This window comes from Typopeltis vanoorti, chromosome 5 (assembly GCF_054136105.1).
Source record: "Typopeltis vanoorti isolate ZY-2024b chromosome 5, IOZ_Tvanoo_1.0, whole genome shotgun sequence".
NCBI classification, from domain to species: domain Eukaryota; kingdom Metazoa; phylum Arthropoda; class Arachnida; order Uropygi; family Thelyphonidae; genus Typopeltis; species Typopeltis vanoorti.
In genome coordinates this window covers 76,137,501-76,155,881 of record NC_143553.1, presented here as the reverse complement: position 1 = coordinate 76,155,881, position 18,381 = coordinate 76,137,501, and the positions used below count along the sequence as shown (strand labels likewise).

The window sequence follows — 18,381 nt, the reverse complement described above, 5'->3', positions numbered from 1 at the left end:
GAAAATCTTCTTTGTATCTATTAAATTTAATGAATTGACAAAAAAACATTACAGGAAGAGTTAATTACAATACTATCAACAAGATTTACTCAAAATAACCACCATTAGCATCGATCACAGCTTCAATTCTGCTTCGGAACCTCGAACAAGCTGATGCTACAGTCTCCCTGGGAAGGGCCGCAAAAACTGTTTTAATTTTATCCATTAACTGGGCTTTTGTATTACTGGAAGTGCGATTGGTGTCTTTTTCAACTGCGCCCCATACAAAATAATCCATGGGGTTAAGGTCTGGGGAGTTTGGAGGCCAAACATTTGGACTGGTGAAGTCGTAGAAATTTTCAGACAACCATTTTTGACTTTTCCCAGAGGTGTGGCAAGGGGCCGAATCCTGCTGCCATACATACGGCCTACCATTGGCTACCCTTGTTATCCAGGGCTTGACTACAGTTAGCAACTCCACGAACAAAGCCCGAATTCCAATGCCAGGGTTCTTCAACACCTGTTCCTGCAGATTTGCGAGGAATTCTGCTGTACGAACGCAATCAGATCGTCTGCTAGGGATCTTTCTTCTTGCTACATCCTCGTAGTCACCATTGCAAGTCTCTAGTTCATGCCTGATTGTTTTTACTGTATTCAGGGAGCATTGGGCAGCAGTCGTAATATCCTTATTTTGATGGCGGGCACGAATCATCATGATACAAGTTATTCTCTTCCATGATTCAGGTGGGTTCCAGCTATCCATCCTTTCTGACATCTTGTATATGAATGAAGAAGGGTCCAAACTTTTAAATGAAGAGAAGTGTGTGTTAATACATGTAACTTACGGAAAAATATAATTAATTATAAATATGTCAAATTTATCCCGAACACCCTGTATATATATATATATATATATTTCTTTTTTTTTTCTTTCAAAGTTTGATAAAATGTTAACATAAATATTATTTACGATATACAATTCACTTTCATTTCCATATATTCAATTCAGAAAAAGCACATTTTGTATGGATATGCATACATACATACTCTTTTTATTAATACTATTCACATGTTATAATTTCGGTTTAGTGCAGGATGTTACGAAAGGAACTATATGATACAGTGCAAAATTCATTTTTAGATGAATGGTTATAAAATTATACAGATACTTATAAATGTTAATTAAATCAAAGATATTATGATATGCGCAAAGGTTTTTTATATTTATTTTTATTTTATTATTTTTTTTTATGAATGTTGAGCCCATACACGAGAAGTTGGTAGATCAATCTATAGTACATTAGTACCGTGTATGGGTTGGGAAAGAAGGTGCTTGTTCACATTGGATTTGAATGACTGTATATTGTATTCCTTAGGGAACACATCAAGGGGAAGACTGTTCCATAGTATAGCAGTTGCAGGGATGAAGGAGGTGGAGAAGAAACTTGTTCTGTGGGTTTCAAGGTGCAATGTGTAGGAATGTCGAGCAGTTTTCCATGGAAATATTTGTAGAAAACACATAGTGCAGAGACCGATCGTCTGTGCGAAAGTGGGGTGGGGGGAGTGAGTTGGTAAGAGATGGGTCATTAATAAGTCTGATTGCTCTCCTCTGTATTGAGTCGAGCATTTTGAGGGCGCTTTTGGGGGGGGCCCCACCTCATATGTGGGAGCAGTATTCGATGGTTGGACGGATTTATGATTTGTATAAGGTTAATCTATGCAATTAGGGATGAACCACATTGTCGTAAGAGTAAATAATATTTTTAAGGGTCCAGCAGAGGAACGATGTTCTATAGATGATATCAATTAAGGTAATGTGACATGGAAGTTAATTGTAGTGATAGGATTATCGTGTGGCTTTATAACCCAACCATCTTCTAGGCTAGATTAAACTTTTGTGAAGACAGTGAGTTTATTGTTTATTTACTGTTGGTGTTTTGGTGTATATGTGCATGAGTTTTTCCCCTTTAGTCTCCTACATAACTGATCCTGTGTATCCTTTCATTTCCTCGGGTGTATTGTGCCAACTGTGTTGGTACAAATTCCATGGTTCTTGTTTTAGTGTTCGATAACTGGTTAGGTGTTGTAAGTTGTGTAGAAGATTATTGATCATGGTAGGTATCAGCTGTTTTCTCATAGTTCCACCATATCTATTATGGGGTGTCTGGTAATGCAGAGAGTAGTGGTTGACCTCGTTATGTAATATGTGTCTCTATGTTTGCGAGAGAGCTCAACCTACTAATTGTAGGATCCTGATTTTTTCACTGTGCCTCTGAATCAGTGGCGGCCCGTACATAAGCACTGCGCCACTGCAGCACCCCCTAAGGAAAAAAATGAAAAAAAAATTAAATTTTGTTTGTGTTTATAAATAATAACAATGCTTGCAACATTATATAAATGCAATACAACATGTTAAAGGTTACAGCTTATGTTTTGACATTGACTGAATAGTTAATACTTGAAATTGTTCGATTAACGCTTTAGATTACGAAACAAATGCACGGCGATCTAACGCCGATATTCCTTTGCGCTTGTCATTGCACGTTACGTCATTCCCACACTGCTCAAACGGCAGTGTATCTTTAGTATGTTTACGCGCGTTATTTCTGTGAGATACGAAACGTTTATTATTGGTGCATGTGTGTGGTGAACTATTTTTTGTAAATCTCATTTTATTTTGTTAAAATAACATAAAATTATTTATTTATTACAGATACAAGGCTGAATTATGACGCGTGTCACTGTTGAAAATATGAAAATAATTATATTTTTTCAATTATCGTTAGACGAAACAAATGCACTGCGATCTAACGCCGATATTCGTTTGAGCTTGTCATTGCTGATGATACGAAACTTTTATTATTGGTGTTTGTTCGTGGTGAGGATGAAATATTTTTAATAAAGAAATTTTTAATATGCAAATTTATTTATTAATAAATTTGTTACTGATTAGGGGAAATTTTTTTTTTTTTTTTGTATATGTAGCACCCCCCACTTAAAGTTTTTTACCGGCCGCCACTGCTCTGAATACAACTCCTTTCCTCTTTTCTAGTATAGAATGTGTGAATCCCATCTCTACTTCGAATAAACAGTGAGTCCTTCACTGTTTATTCAAAAGTTTATCCGTTATTAACTATTAAAGTGCATGTAAAGTGTAACTGTGGTTTCACTCTTTCCTTGCAGAAAATAATTTGCAGCGAGTGTGCATCACGTTCTTCTTCAAAGTGGTCAAATATAATTTTGATTTTTTTGACTCAAAAGTGTGCTACATTCTGAAATGCTTTGCATTTTTATTTTATTTTATGTCTTGACGTTCATGGCAATATGCATTACACATTATTTTCATAGAGAACTTGTGAACCAACATCATTCAAATGTTACTTGCTATTAATTGGACGATATATCCCTACTCAGTGCAGAAAATTCTAGCCAAAAATGACACAGGTGTTATTTACATTCTTCTTATTCACGAATCTGGCATTTTTTTACTTTTTTTTTTTTTCAAAAACAAAAGATGGAAGCAAAAGGAATAACATAGAATAACATTACGATTTTTTGGGAAAAAAATATCAGGTTATACATAGCCAGTTCAGAACTTCTCAAACAATAGTTTTCAACAGCAACACGAATGCCAGACTTGCGACTTGCAGTATCAAGAGCACCACCTCAGAAAGGATAGGATAGTAGGTAAATGTTACGGAAACTAAAATCTGTCTTTGAAATTTACTATCAGGGCACATACAGCTGTTTTTCAACATGAATTGAAACACGACCAATTTAACCAGTTCATTATAATAAATATTAAATCTGCTAACACACTTTAATTCCTATAGGGAGTAGGTGAGGCTGTTTTAGTCCTATCTAACTTTTGGACGCTGAAGGAAAGTTTAATCTTCACCGGTTGTCAATCAGAGATAGCTGACCCTAGACTATCACTAATTATGAGTAGCATCCGATGAAGAGAGGAAGTTTAAGTGCCGTGATATCGAGGTCCATAACCCTAACAACAGTATATTATTGTCTAAAATAACGTGCGTTCTATGGTGTTTTTCTCAAAAAAACTAGAGTTTCCAGGAGAAAAACACCAATTGCCCTTGCCAGAGATCGACTAACTCGGGATCGAAAAAGCTCTCTAGTCGGTGACTAGAATCGAACATTGGACAATTTTCTTTGGGCAGTCTAGCGCCAAGGGTGCAAATGCTACTACTACTACTACCACTACTCCTCCTACTACTACTATAGGGTTACAAAGACCCTCTAACAGTTATATCCTTATTATTATGGGCACCTCTATTGAATTTGGTATACTTTATTTTAAACAGATTTCCTCATTTTAATTTTATTTCAAATAATTGCCTGAGAACGATGCTGGTACTTAATAGCACTACATATTAACTGAAAAAAATTGTATGTTGCAATCAGGGGAGTAATAACAATATTACCGATGAGTACCGCTTCATTCTGTCCACGCACCATCAATAGAAATAAGTCAGTACTGTTATTGTGAAAGCTGGTTTTAATTTCCGTCTAAAGGCTGTTGGAACATGATTGAAAGCGAAAATCAATAACTGATAGATTCTAATGGTTCGTGAAAAAAAAAAAAAACGATTTAGTTAATCCTCTTACTTCTATCATTTCCTATCCAAGAATTTGTGGTTGTAGCCTCGATTCGAAATGCATGCTGTTCTTGCTATCAGGTATGAGAATTATTAAAATCACCATGCAGAACCTTTCTTTGTTTCTTTCTTTCTATTTAAATCTGCAATGCATGCTTAAATAGAAACTTGTGTGTGTGTGTGTGTGAGAGAGAGAGAGAGAGAGAGAGAGAGATTATTATACAATATTACACGATATTATTATACAATATTATTCAGTTACCTGCTTTATTAACTGTGATAATTTGTTTCAGCCTCATGTCACAGCCACCATTGCTCTTTTATGTCTTCCTTTTGTAGTCGCTGCTGTAAGTATGATTTTGCTTTATTTAAACTCAACATACAACAGACGCGAAAATTAGTTAATTACATTAATTTTGAAACCAATTTCTTCGTATTATTATTCAGTTGATATTATTTATTATTATTATTATTATTTTACACCTCCAAGGAGTTCAAGACTCATCGAGGGAGGACACCTACTCTACAACTCTCTGTCTCCACCACTTAACCTCATCATCTACACCAACGCCATCTACTGTCCATCACCACCACCACTGCTAGTATTTTCACAGACAATCACAAACATCCATGCCCACAGCGGGATCCGAGCCCGCAGCCTTTTTTTTTTTTTTTTTTGGCTGGAGAGCGGATACGCTAACCACGCGGCCAACCAGGCCGGCGTAGATAATTATCGTCGATATATTAAGAGAATTACGTACAGTATAAATAGGCTGTATCTTTATACAGTAATACACCTATAATCTTAAAAATATTCAATGATCAAGTATTAGACATGATGGACAAAGTGATATCAAAATTGCAAATGTATGATTAAGAAGTCTGTTTTCACATATCAGATTAAGACACAATATTTTCTTGTTTAAATTTTGAATGCTGATATCAAAGATTACGACAGCTAGTCAGCGAGAATGAATGTTTGATTACTTGATTTCTTATTCACGTAGCGATAATAAAACTATGAGGAATCAGTATGTTATGGCAAATCAGCTACCCGTATTCTCTAAGCCAGTGTTTCTCAAAGTGTGGTACGCGTACCCCCGGGGGTACGTGTAAGGTCGTTGGGAGGGGTGGCAATTTTCGGCTATGCATAATTAAAGGAGTCAATATATTTTTTCAACAAACAGCGCGATTAGAGACAACCGGGATAAAAACGGCACAAAATAATGAATGAACCTCCCTCCAACAGAAACTGCTGTATAGACTCAAGCAAAACCATATGTTGGCGGTGGAACATATGGTTTTGCTTGACACCACCCCATAGTGAACGTGTTAAAACTAAGAAATATATAGTGAATGTGTTTCAGATATTATGGAATTCAGTTGAAGGGAATTAGCATTTCAACTCAACTGTTGAAATGCTAATTTGTCTTTGGTTCGCGCGATCTTTTGTTAATACCGCACCAATCATATGCAGTTCTTCTCTGCTCTACGTATCTCAAGTCTTGTAAATTACTGGTAATTTTTGCTTGAAATAATGAGAAAGAAGATGACGTTATTTGGGTAGACGACTTTGACGATGAACACAAGGAAACTGTTCTCGATTCCAAAAGTAGTGATAGCGAGTAGGAGCTTCTTGGTAAGTCGCACCATTTTCAGTTTTTTTTCTGAAAACTTTAGTTTCCGAAAATCCTCGCACATATCTCGCAACAGGATTTTTTAGCTTTAATTTTGGGAAAAAAGTAAGAGTTATATTCGAGTAAATACGGGATTAAATTTTTTTTAGCTTTCAAATTCTTACGTATGGATCATTGGTTAAAGATTGGATTTATAAAACCCCAAAAGAGAGCAATATAGAAAATACAAGTAGCTGTAAGCAACAGGAGAACGTTGATATTGCATCTGGATCAAACAGGAGTGTGTCGTCTGGCATCTCTAGAGAACCAACTAGAAAGAAGATGAAAACTCTTCGTAAGTATTATATGAATTACTTGAAATGTGGATTTTCATGGACGGAAAATGAAGAGGAACCTATTCCAAATTTTGTTCTATTAAAAATAAATCATATTTGTTGTTTACATGAACATATAAATTCAAATAAAATAGACATTTACGATGAAATATACTTTATTTATTTATTTATATTTTGATAAGGGAGTACTTAGTAATAATGAAAATTTAAGAAGGGGTACGCGGATATCTGAAGTTTGAGAAACACTGCTCTAAGCCATGTGTTTTGTTGGAAAGTAAACGGAAACAGAGTTTCCAGAATAAAGCCTTGCCATTTCCACTCGAGAACTTGTAGCTTAGTTTTGTTTAAACAAAAGAAAAGAAAAAAAAAGAAAAAGAAAGTTTGCATTTTTGGAAGAATTTAACCTGTCTTACCATTCGAGAATCGATTGTCCAATATAGCATACTTGTTATTAGTTTATTCTATGTAGTAAGAAATGGGATTTGCTTATCACACAACACTCAATACTCGGAAATGTTCATATTGTTCTGGTAACGGTAACTTATTCTTGTTTTTGGTGGAAAATCACAATACCATATTGATATCTGTTGATCGATTTTTAACTGTAAATTAAAGTGTGTGTGCGCGCGCGCGTGCGTGCGTGCGTGCGTGCGTGCGTGTGTGTGCGTGTGTGTGTGTGTGTGTGTGTGTGTGTGTGTGTGTGTGTGTGTGTGTGTGTGTGTGTGTGTGTGTGTGTGTGTGTGTGTGTGTGTGTGTGTGTGTGTGTGTGTGTGTGTGTGTAAAGTCTTTGATAAACGAGAAATATGACAGAAGAAAGTAAAATCAAGAAGATTTTCCTATACATTGATACGATTTTCTTTGGAGATAAATAAAGGAATAAGCGGAGTGTGATGGTTTGACCTCTGTTTTAGGCTTTAATGTGGAAGGATGAGGAGGAATGCAATGACAGGAAATCGACTTTTTCTTCAAATGTCATTGCAAGATAACAATGCAAAATTGGTGAAACTCGATCAACGCAAAAGCTGCAACTATTAACCTTACCAAAAGGGTAGCTGGAGGCATGACAACCATCATTAGGTATCAGATAAGGTTTATGATCTTTTCGACATGAAATTTAGATTGTTAATTCCTTCCTCCTTACCACTCCAAGCTACGGTACTGGTGAAAAAGGAAACCTGGGATTTTTATTTCAAGCCAGTTATCAGTTATGTATCAGTTTTTTAAATAAAAATAAATAATAAATAACTTCATTTGGACCATTTTCTTGAAGTGTTTCTCGTTTAGATAAAGGAAGAGAATCGGATTAAGTAATCTGCATCGGTCAGAGCAAATGTTTGAATCAACATGTCTGACTAGAGAAAATATAATATCAACAGTATATTAAGAGATTGGTAAGGGTCTTCTGATAATCCGAAGGATACATCAACATTTTAGATTAAATCGTTGTGGTCAGCGCGTCTTTAACGCTTTCTAAGGTCTCCCAGTTTGATCTACAATTGGAAATATTAAGTTGAAGAAGAAAGAGTCATCAAAAAGATTCTTATTATAAAAGAAGTATGAGCGAAGAAAGTAGATGAACGATGAGCCATATTTATAGATTATCTCACTAATGAGATGTAAAATATTTCTCAATATATTTCTTCCTTTGCACTCATCATACATTCATATAATGTTTAGAGTGAATACGTCCAAGACTGGAGTTGTTCAGTATTGTGACAAGAAAACTGACGGGACTGCATTTATTGTGTCTGTTAATTATGTTTCCCGGTAGGGGTTTAGTTTACTATTAAAGAAAAATCACCACCATTTCAGGAGATTCCTACGTAGATAATCCTCCTTTTAGCTGAAAATAAATACTTTGAAACTTTCATTTGTCTTAGAGCTTATTTATATTACATCGAATATTTAAACATCTGAGCTGTATCTTTACGAGAGTTAAAAGTTACACATCATTGTACCTCGAAAGTAAAAAATTGCAACTTCAAGTCTACAGATGTTCCATATACACCATCCATCATTTGCCATAAAACATTCCTATGATATTTTAATTCGTTTCTTGCACTTTTCCTTGTCCAGAGATGTAGATTAAGTGCCGTTGTATAGTATAAGCATATAAAAATAGGACGCAGTTCTTTTGAAGGTCCAGTTGCCATCAAAAGAGCCTAATCACTGTAAAAAATAGATCTAAAGAAATGAAAACTGGATATAATTTAATGAATATGAAGACAATTAAAGAATTAATGAGAGATAGAGAGGGTCCAGTTACTCCTTGTAAGCATTTAAAAGAAAGAAGTAAAAATGCTCCAGCTTCTAAAAGAACGTTATAATTTTCTCTCGGGGATGGTTAAACAATAAATCTTGTTCAATTTCCGATATTTTCTATCCTGTACATTAAAAGTACCGCTACTGCTGAAATCTAGAATGAAAAAGTACACGATGGGCAATGCAATTCATTTCTCTAAATTCCTGATGTCCAAACCCATCGCTACTGTCATTATTCACTGTCAAGAATGAAAAGCCCGTTTGTAATTATATATAAAAATTAAAGTTCTGCGTGATAATTAAAAAAAAGGCCTTAATAATTTTTTATTAACTCCCTTTCAAAAAAATAAAGAAAGAAAGAAAGGAAGAAGAAGAAATAATTTGTCATTTCATTACGTGTGGCGAATACATTTTATGCTTGAAAGCACTGTGGTGAATGTGATAAAAGGGTTGGACACCACTCTAAATCATATCAGTATTAGAAAAGCATATTTACTATTATTCTATGATAGTCAGTGATATCCATTATTATTATTACTCAATATAGGATCTATTGTTACAATAATAATTATCTAATATCTACACAACTGTTATCTAAAATTATAATCTATTCTGCAGATATATGGATTGCTTTGTGTGATATCTTACTATCACTTCCTTCGCCATCAACAGAAACACTGTTCTTCCCCAAGTAAGTTAAAATCCCATATTGAAACTTGTTTTGTTAGTAATTTATATTGTGCAAAGTTAACTTATTTTTTACCAGTGATGAGAAAAATGTTTGAAAGAAGCAGTTTTTTTTTGTTTATGCTTTCGTTCCTATATAAGCTCTGTCCATTTTGATTCCTTAGAATGAACTAACAGTATAGCATTTCATTGATTTAGGTTAGTTTCTTGATATTATGTAGATCAACGGGGAGAAACAGAGCGAGAGTCCATAAAATTTAAAGATGTACCGGATCACCTAGTCGTACTTACGAATAATAGACCTACAAATTTCTCCAATACTTGAATGCATCCGCAAGGTATATTTAGGTATATTATCAACTGTTTTTAGATAAGCATGGTCTAGAGAGCCAACAAATCTTTTCACGATTCCAGTAAGCAGAGTGTAGGTTTTCCACTGAGAAGGAAAATCATCTACCACCTAGAAACATAAACATTCATAGCACATTGGGATTTAAACAAAAACTTGCTCTCAGCAACATTTGGACATAAAGACAAGTCTGGTTGCTCCTTTGGCAATGTTCATATAAAATATGAACAGCAAAGATTTCGAGAGGCCTTCCTTACAAGAAACTCGTAATATCGTCATGTATCCTGATCGATCTTATCTTCGTTTGTGACCATTGCACACAATTCTAAGCGGCCCCAAAACAGGATACAGTATACAAATTACTTCATCAGCTCAAGGAACTACATCAGTGTACTCATAAGTGACACGCTCACAACAGAACCAATCATCGAGTGATGGCCACTCTTCAAGACCAAAGATATGCGCATAGAAGTAAAACCATCTGCTAAATCTCAGCAGACAGGCAACATTACATCAACTAAAGCAACAGCACATCAACCCGATTCAGAGGAATATCAATCACAGAAAATTAGAATTAAATCATATTTGGAAGACAGAGTTACAGGTCCTAATAAGATATCGTAGTGCGTATAAACTTCACACACACATGCTCAAACCAAATATTTTTTTCTCCCTAGAGAAACGTCAACAGGCATCAACTAACTTTATGCTATAAGAGCTCACAAAGGAAGCATCAGAGGCCCAGAGAAATATTCCTGCATAGCCTGAATTACTACCTTTTCCTGACGCGAAGCATGCGCTAAGAAACTTTCAAAGCAGAATAACAACATCGGTCATCAAACGCATTCCGAAAAAAAAAGCGATCTCACCAAATTGTTTCACTTCTGTAAGTATTTTGCGTGTAACTTCAATGTTCTATTTTGCCACTGGAGGTCTCTCTCTCTCTCTCTCTCTCTCTCTGTCCTAAGAATGACAACGGCGCATGTGCTGATACATCTGCCTACCTTATACAGAGATTCCCCTTCAAAGGTGGAAAAGCCTAGATCTAAAACACAAGAAAAGCAGCCTCACTGCCTGAAATACTCTTCCACAATAACATGGTAAGAAGTCCCACAACAGAAAAACAGCTTCTCTTTCATGGATTGGTTTGGTTTGATTTATTTAGATTTACGGCCGAAACAACTCAGGCTATGAGGTCTGTGTATTGCATATGCCAATTACATGTGTTTTAATGCCCATTTGCCTATTCTGAGGGACAAAAAACCCGAGTTTCCTGGAGAAAAGCCTCCTCTACCTCCATATGATACGGGCTAATTCACCTTCAGTTGAATTAGCCATAATAAAGGTTCTTCGCGTCCTAGACGGGATTCGAACCAAGTCTTTCCAACCAAAGGGCATCATCGAAACCGACTCTTCCCTGGATGGAGTTGGCACGGTGTAAGAGGTATAGCTAGCATTTTATCTTCAAGCTTCACATGGCGCTGTCTACAAACCCTATCACCTCTAGAATATGGGCATCAATCTCAACAGATGACGTTATCAAATCTGCGCCTCAGATCGTTTTGCCATAAATCGCATCTAAAGCATGCTTTCGAGAATCAACTATCGAACAACAACAATTATAGAAAATCCAACGCCTGTATATCTCTTACGAACCGGTAATATGATGGTGACACTCATATCTTCCAACATGCACAAGACGTATGCCTTTCCAATCCAAAGGACACTGCAAGCATCTTTACTAGAGAATCATCTCAACAAACATTTATTAACTGGGATCTACCTTATCGAAGTATATCTATTAAACTTGACTCTGACTAACAAAAGAGAATGTGGCACCACGTCCTCCCTTGGTTTTTGGTTTACTAAGGCAAGTGATGTGAAGACATTAGCCTCTATATACGAATTTCCCAGTCTGTAGTTACTACAGGCGCAAACATCGTTTCCTAACACTTGGATAAAGGATTAAACTAAGGATATAATTTCTTGGCACCTTTAATTTATAATGATCATTCTTCTGCCTGTCTCGCTGTAGGAATGCAAAAGTCATTTCCATGGGATTTCACATGCATATGCTGTGTTTAATTATTTATCTGTTTTAAGTAAAACTTATTCTATTAGGACTTCGAGCGGAAGAATCTTGGAGGGGTTTGTTTATGACTTCGAATGATTTCTTTATACTAAATAATTTGTTTAGCTTAATATGTGTAGACAACGGATATGGTCTTTTTATTGTCAATTTTAGTTTTACTGTTTTATGCAGAGTAAGTCACTTTGTTTTAAAGACGTTTTTTCTATTAATGATGTTTGCTCAACATATATTTTTTTCAGTGACCTATATAACTTGCTTATAAAATAATAAGTTTTTATTTTTTACTTCGAATTAAAAATATATTTCGGTAATTTTTGAACTGTTTCTAATTGACGTTTTTTTTTTTTTTTTTTTTTTTCAGTACGAGATACAGTAGGGAATCCAGTGCCAAACGATGACATTCCGCTCCAGCATTCATCAGTACAAGATGATTCATTGCAAGAGATAAAGGGATTTGAAGAAACTGAATTAAACCCAGACATCTCTTTAAAAGAAGACGAAAACAAGACTGATGAAGAGAACCGTTCTCCTAAAAAAGAAATAGCAGAATTGTTTCTGCATGTTGCAAATAAATATAAGGATATTGCTATGGTCACAGAAACAGACGATGAAACACAACGTAAAAGTCCAGAACCATGAAATAATAACAGAGGACTATCTATATACATCTACAATATACATCTACAAGTCAAGATTAGCACATGTCACATAATTTTCTGCTGTAATCGATATTTAATAATAATATTTAATTAAAGTAGATGTACTTATAAGTAATATTATTAATTAAATAATCACAAAAACAAAACAAAAGATTGAATAATAAATGTAGTTACTGATCATGGTCTTTGAGGTTAGCAAAATCCACAAGAATGTTTTTTTTTTTTTCCAATAATATTTCTTTTCAATGTTCAATGACTTAAATTTCTGTTGTTTGCTTCACACCAACGACGTGCTGATAAATTACTAAATCATTATTATTAAATCATTATTAAATCATGCATAGCATGAACGTCATATTAACGTCATATATAAGACTAGTAGTGCATTTATGTGTATGACACCACAGAATACAATTTAACCTCCCTACCAGCCAGGGCGTACGTATACGTGAAGGTTACTATGAATCCGAAGTGCATATTAAAATTGAAATATATGATGGACACAAAGTGTATGAGGAGTGATGTATTTTATCCATATTGACGGCATAATTTGAGACATTCAAATTACTGAAGGGTCTCTATAAGATTAATCCCGAAGATATTTTTGAGAATAGGACTGGTGGTGGGAGGACTAGGGGGGGTCATACATGGAAGCTGGGCAAGAATGTGGTTAGCAGGGGGTGTTAGAGCTAGGTTTTTTACTGGGAGAGTGGTGAATGAGTGGAATAAGCTGCCAGAGTCTGTTGTGGGTGCTACGACCGTGAATGAGTTCAAGGCGCGGTATGATATGGCCTCAAAGTTTACATAAGGAGGTACAGGATAAACCAATATATTGCTATTGATGGAAATCTAGTTTTCAGTCCATAGCTAAGTTAGCCGGTCTTGGGCGTGGACAGCAGGGATTTTCCCCCTGGTTTATCTGGGGATTTTTTATCCTGCAAGCAGGCAAACCGGCCCCGTGAACACACGCTGCTACAGTCAAAAACACATCCCCTCCCCCTCAGCGGCAGACTCGGCGATAGGCCGGCTGGGGGGTTGTACTAACAAAAAGTCGTATTTATGTAACTAGTGGACCCTGCAATGGAAGCGGGGAAAACGCACCGTGAAATCTAGTTTTCACGGTAAATAATTGAAAATGAAAATAAAAATAAATCCTCTGATGCCTTTTATTTCCCAAAGGGAATAAGCAGAGCTCCTTTATCTCTAACAATTTTTTTTTTTTTTTAATACAGGGGAGCTAGTGTTCATCCTTCAAGCCATAACTGATAGTGGACCCAAGGTATCCATGAATGAAGACTTCGCAGGAAAGAGTGCGACAGACAACCTCCAACTTCTGGTCCTAAACTCCAATACTTGCATTATTGTCTATGAGAGTGTGGATTGGGGTTAAAAATCTGAGTTTAAGGAGTGAAATCCTGCTTAGCAGTGCTAGAAATTGACTACCTCTGGAACTGGCGAAAACAAGGCTTAGTAGAAGAGTGTCTCTAGTCTGCTACTAGAGAAACTATAGAATCGCGCCTCTGTGTGTTTCTTCGGGTAGCCTAGCAATATGGAAGCAGTTGTCATTTCCAGAGAGCTAGCTACACAGGCATCGAAAATATATAATAAGTGCTAAAATAATACATGTTACAAAATATTAAATATTATATATGTGAATGAGAAAAATGTTCATATCAAAGGTTCATATTTAATAACACGCAGTTAATTTTTAAAGCGCATTTTATTGCAGACTTATTAAGACATTAGTTAGAAATGGGTATTAAGAAGTAAAGACAATATACACTTCTACAACTTTCAAGGACCCCATGCTTCGTATTCATTGAATTTGTACAGTAAAGAGTAAGGCCTTTCTTCTAATCAGAAGAACGGCCTTGCTCTTAAATGTCTTTGCATAAATGTTATCCAGCATGTAAGGAATCATATAACGATTTTCATCTGAAGGAGAGTTAGCCAGCTTACACAGAATTAGCAGGCTGTTCACTTTCTGGGAGATTACCTCCGCAAAACAGCAATAACCAGAGAACATAGGGATTTAATAGAATATGATATAGTTGTCGGAATTGGTTGCCTTGGCTATCCTACAGAAAGGAAATGAATGCTGTGCTTACATTTATTATGATCAGCAACATGCCAAATGTTTGGATACAAAATACTGTAGAATACAATTTTATATTAATGTGCATAAATTAAAGATAAAAGAATACTAAATAAATTACTAAATTAAATACAATTAAAAAATATTAACAGTTGTGCAATAAATCAAAACTGAAATAGCTTCACATATTTTGGTATAGAACTCGAATACTAACTTTCATGAAAGGTCCGTAACTAGGCATATTTACAACCAGGAAAAAATATTAATTCTATCTCACCATTTTCGAACTTATTTAGAACGTTTCTTCAAAACCAATACACTAATGAATACAAATTTAAAAATATAAAATTACATTAACAAGAAAATTTTAAACAATGCATTGTTTGTGAGTGTTTATTGTATTTTAGTATACATGTTGTTTCCCCTGACTTTTTTTGCTGCACTTGCGGTTATTTTTGTTCGTTTGCTCAGGCACTTAAGTTCACTCAGCTTTTACCATGATGAATGCAGATTCTAAATAAATACCAAGCGATTGTAATAAGTACATACGGCTTATTGCGATATACGTAAAAACAGAAGTAATGATTTCCGAAAAATTCTAAGGGATAATAAATCTACAGACGACCTGGTTGGTCGAGTGATAAGTGTATTCGCTTTCTAATCAAGAGACAGTGGATTCGAATGTTTGTGATTCTCCTACTAACTCTTTGTGGAAAGGGAATCTGCGACTCTACCACTTCTTCTAGCAGAAAACTTCACTCCCAAACCAATGAGGTACGAGTGTGACCATGCGGCTTCAAAATAACGTCACATGTGAATAACTAACTAATAAATCTATATCATCTACTCGTAAATTCAGTCTCATTGCCATCACGTGATTTCTTTCCAAAATAATGGAGATGATCATCGCTAGTCATCTTTAGAACCACTTAATCAGCGAGCATCAGTAAGTGTTCCATCTCAGACTTTAGAAAATTCCTTGCTTATTTCTATCAGCTGTCCTAGGCAAACATCTCAGAGAGGTTAATAAAAATCCGACTACTTATTCTAGATATTTCCAGGGCACTTAATTATGCTTACCAGTAAAATCCTTAAGTAAATTACCCATTATTTGATGTTTCTCCGGAACTCTGCAACTGAACTTTCAATTTCATCGCTCTTTTCCCATTCCCATTCGTATGAAAGTGAATCATATATATATATATATATATATATATATATATTTTTTTTTTTTTTTTTTTTTTTTGCCTATCAAGTCCGAGGGCCTTACGGCTCTATCTTTCCTCTACTCTCTCTCTTCCTACTCTGCATAATTTCACCTTATTTCGCTCGAAGCAATAAAAATGCTCTTCATAGTTATGAAATTTCTATGAAAATGCGCTTCATAGACAGAATTCTACACTCTTTTCCCTATCAGAAACACTGAAATGTCTAAATAAGTATGGAATTAAATTTCATATGCAAATGATGAAATTCAATTTTCATGAATGCTGATTTTCATATCATTCGGGGAAGAAATAACTCCGTTCAAAGATATTTTATTTCTAAAAAAAAATGAATCCATTCCACTGTTATTACTATTAATACCAATCAAGGCAATTTCCTATTATTAATAACGATAATTTTAATTTTCTCGTACCATCAAGAGACTACAACCATAACTGCACAGGCATAACAAAAAAAAAAAAAAAAAAAAAGAGACTGAAATTTTATTCCGATCCAGACCCTACTCCACGTCAGAACACTTGCTTGCCTTGAAAATTCCAAATCTATATTGGTGTCAGAATTTCTGAAATATGGCATGGAATCCTGTTTTAATGTTTGGGAAGGTGCCTAAATATGTTAATCAGTGAGGTCATCAATCATTTGGATGATGAATGCCCACTCCTGTTTTAACTCACCCCCCATTTCTTATTGCATTTCTCGTCAATGCCTCTATGGATATGATTCATCCAAACTTACATCTATAATTCCACCGCCTCCTTATTATTTTCCATCAATGCAGTAGGACAAACACTGTTACTGGCAAGTAGTTTGACTTTGAGAAACCTTATTTTTTCTCAGGATCGGATGGTTAACTGGTCTCCATAGTCAGACATGTTTCAGAACTGTGTGCACTTTATCCGGCCAGTTTGATGTGCTGTAGTAAACTATCAAGTTTCCGAGAGCAAATACTCTACCACCATCGTATGAAACTATATAGGTCACTTGCAGTTGAAAAGATTTTAAAAGAATTCAGTGCATCCAGAACACAATTCGAACCTAGGCTTTCCAAACCAAACGGCACGTATATTTCTCTGAACTGTGCTAATGGAGACTGAAAATTCCACCATTCAATAGACAAACTCCAATCACAGATAGCCGGTATCCAGGGAAGAGAGTAAGGCAGTCAGGAGGAAAAAAAACCTACTTTTTCTTGTTAAAGAACGACTAACCCAGGAACAGGTCAATGAAAGACTTAGAAAAAGTTCCTCTAGTCAGCAACTAGAATCGAACTCGCAATAATCTTGTTTCGTGAGGCCTGGTGCTATGGATGCAGACCTCATTTCCAAAAGACTACATTGGTTTACTGTGAAGCAAACTTCTTCCAACTGTTTTTCGAAACTTTTTACTCTACCTGTATTTAAAATAAATAAAAAAATTAATAATAAAGCAATCTGACATTCTTCTCTTCACTGTTTGATCTATCCGCTGCACAGGACATACGAACAATCCGTGTGTCCTACACCTACTACTAGATATCACAATTAATGACAGCAGTTATATTGGATTATTAACAAATTAAAAATATCAATTCAGTACTTTTAGATTTAAAATAAAATGCTTAGTTCCCTCCTATACTATGTTAAAAATATTGTTGACTTGTATTGTGGACCAAAATTTCTCGCTTTCATATGCTAACAAAAATCGCAGCCTCATTTGTTATTAACATTTTTATTTTGATGACAAAATCAAAGAGAAGGCAGCATTTTTATTGCCACTACTTGATTTTATTCTCCACTCTTGATTTAAACAGTCTCTATTCAGACAATGTTTAAGCCACATTGAATGGTTTAAACAACTAGTTATTAAACCTAACTCTTTGAACAACCGGTTCCAAACCAAACTTGTAACCAGCAATTATGAACATTTACTATTGTGATTCATCTCTTGTCATATTATTAATCATTCAACTTCCTACAGCAAACCGGATTTGCAAGTTTATTTATAGCTAGATATTTAACTGTTTACGTTTCCTGCAAATAATCGTACTACCGAGGAAACATTTCAGCCTTATCTGCCATTAAAGGAGTTCTCATCGACGGTTACTTCCTCTGCACAACTGAAATGATGTTCTGACGTTTACTTGCCTAAATGACAATATGGCAACTTCCGAATGAATTAAGGAAATCGATAAAAGATTTGTCAGAGGAAGCTGTCCATTTTTTATATATGGTAATAACTACATGAGGCAGTTAATGTAACCAACACTTATCCACACATAAGGAGAGACATTACACAACAGCAAATCCTGCATTCACATGGTATGTTGCTGACAGCACAATAATAGAACGATCCGCACTCTGTTAGAAAAAAATTATTCGGACACGAGTGTTCTACGTAAACGAGTCAATACATTTTTGAAGATAGAAAATACCGTTCTAGATGTACTGATATGCTGCACACCTTT

The 18,381-nt window shown here is 35.3% G+C and overlaps 1 protein-coding gene across 2 annotated transcripts in view; it reads left to right on the top strand.

Moving 5' to 3' along the window:
- LOC150106551 (uncharacterized) overlaps positions 1–12,794 on the top strand; it is a 53,245-nt gene extending 40,451 nt beyond the window's left edge. For both annotated transcript variants that reach the window (XM_090393203.1, XM_090393202.1), the window contains 3 exons: positions 4,889–4,942; positions 9,448–9,520; positions 12,319–12,794. In XM_090393203.1, coding sequence (XP_090249329.1) covers positions 4,889–4,942; positions 9,448–9,520; positions 12,319–12,596 — 405 coding nt within the window. In that variant the 3' untranslated portion in view covers positions 12,597–12,794. The remainder of the gene's footprint in view (positions 1–4,888; positions 4,943–9,447; positions 9,521–12,318) is intronic.
- The last annotated feature ends 5,587 nt before the right edge of the window (positions 12,795–18,381 follow it).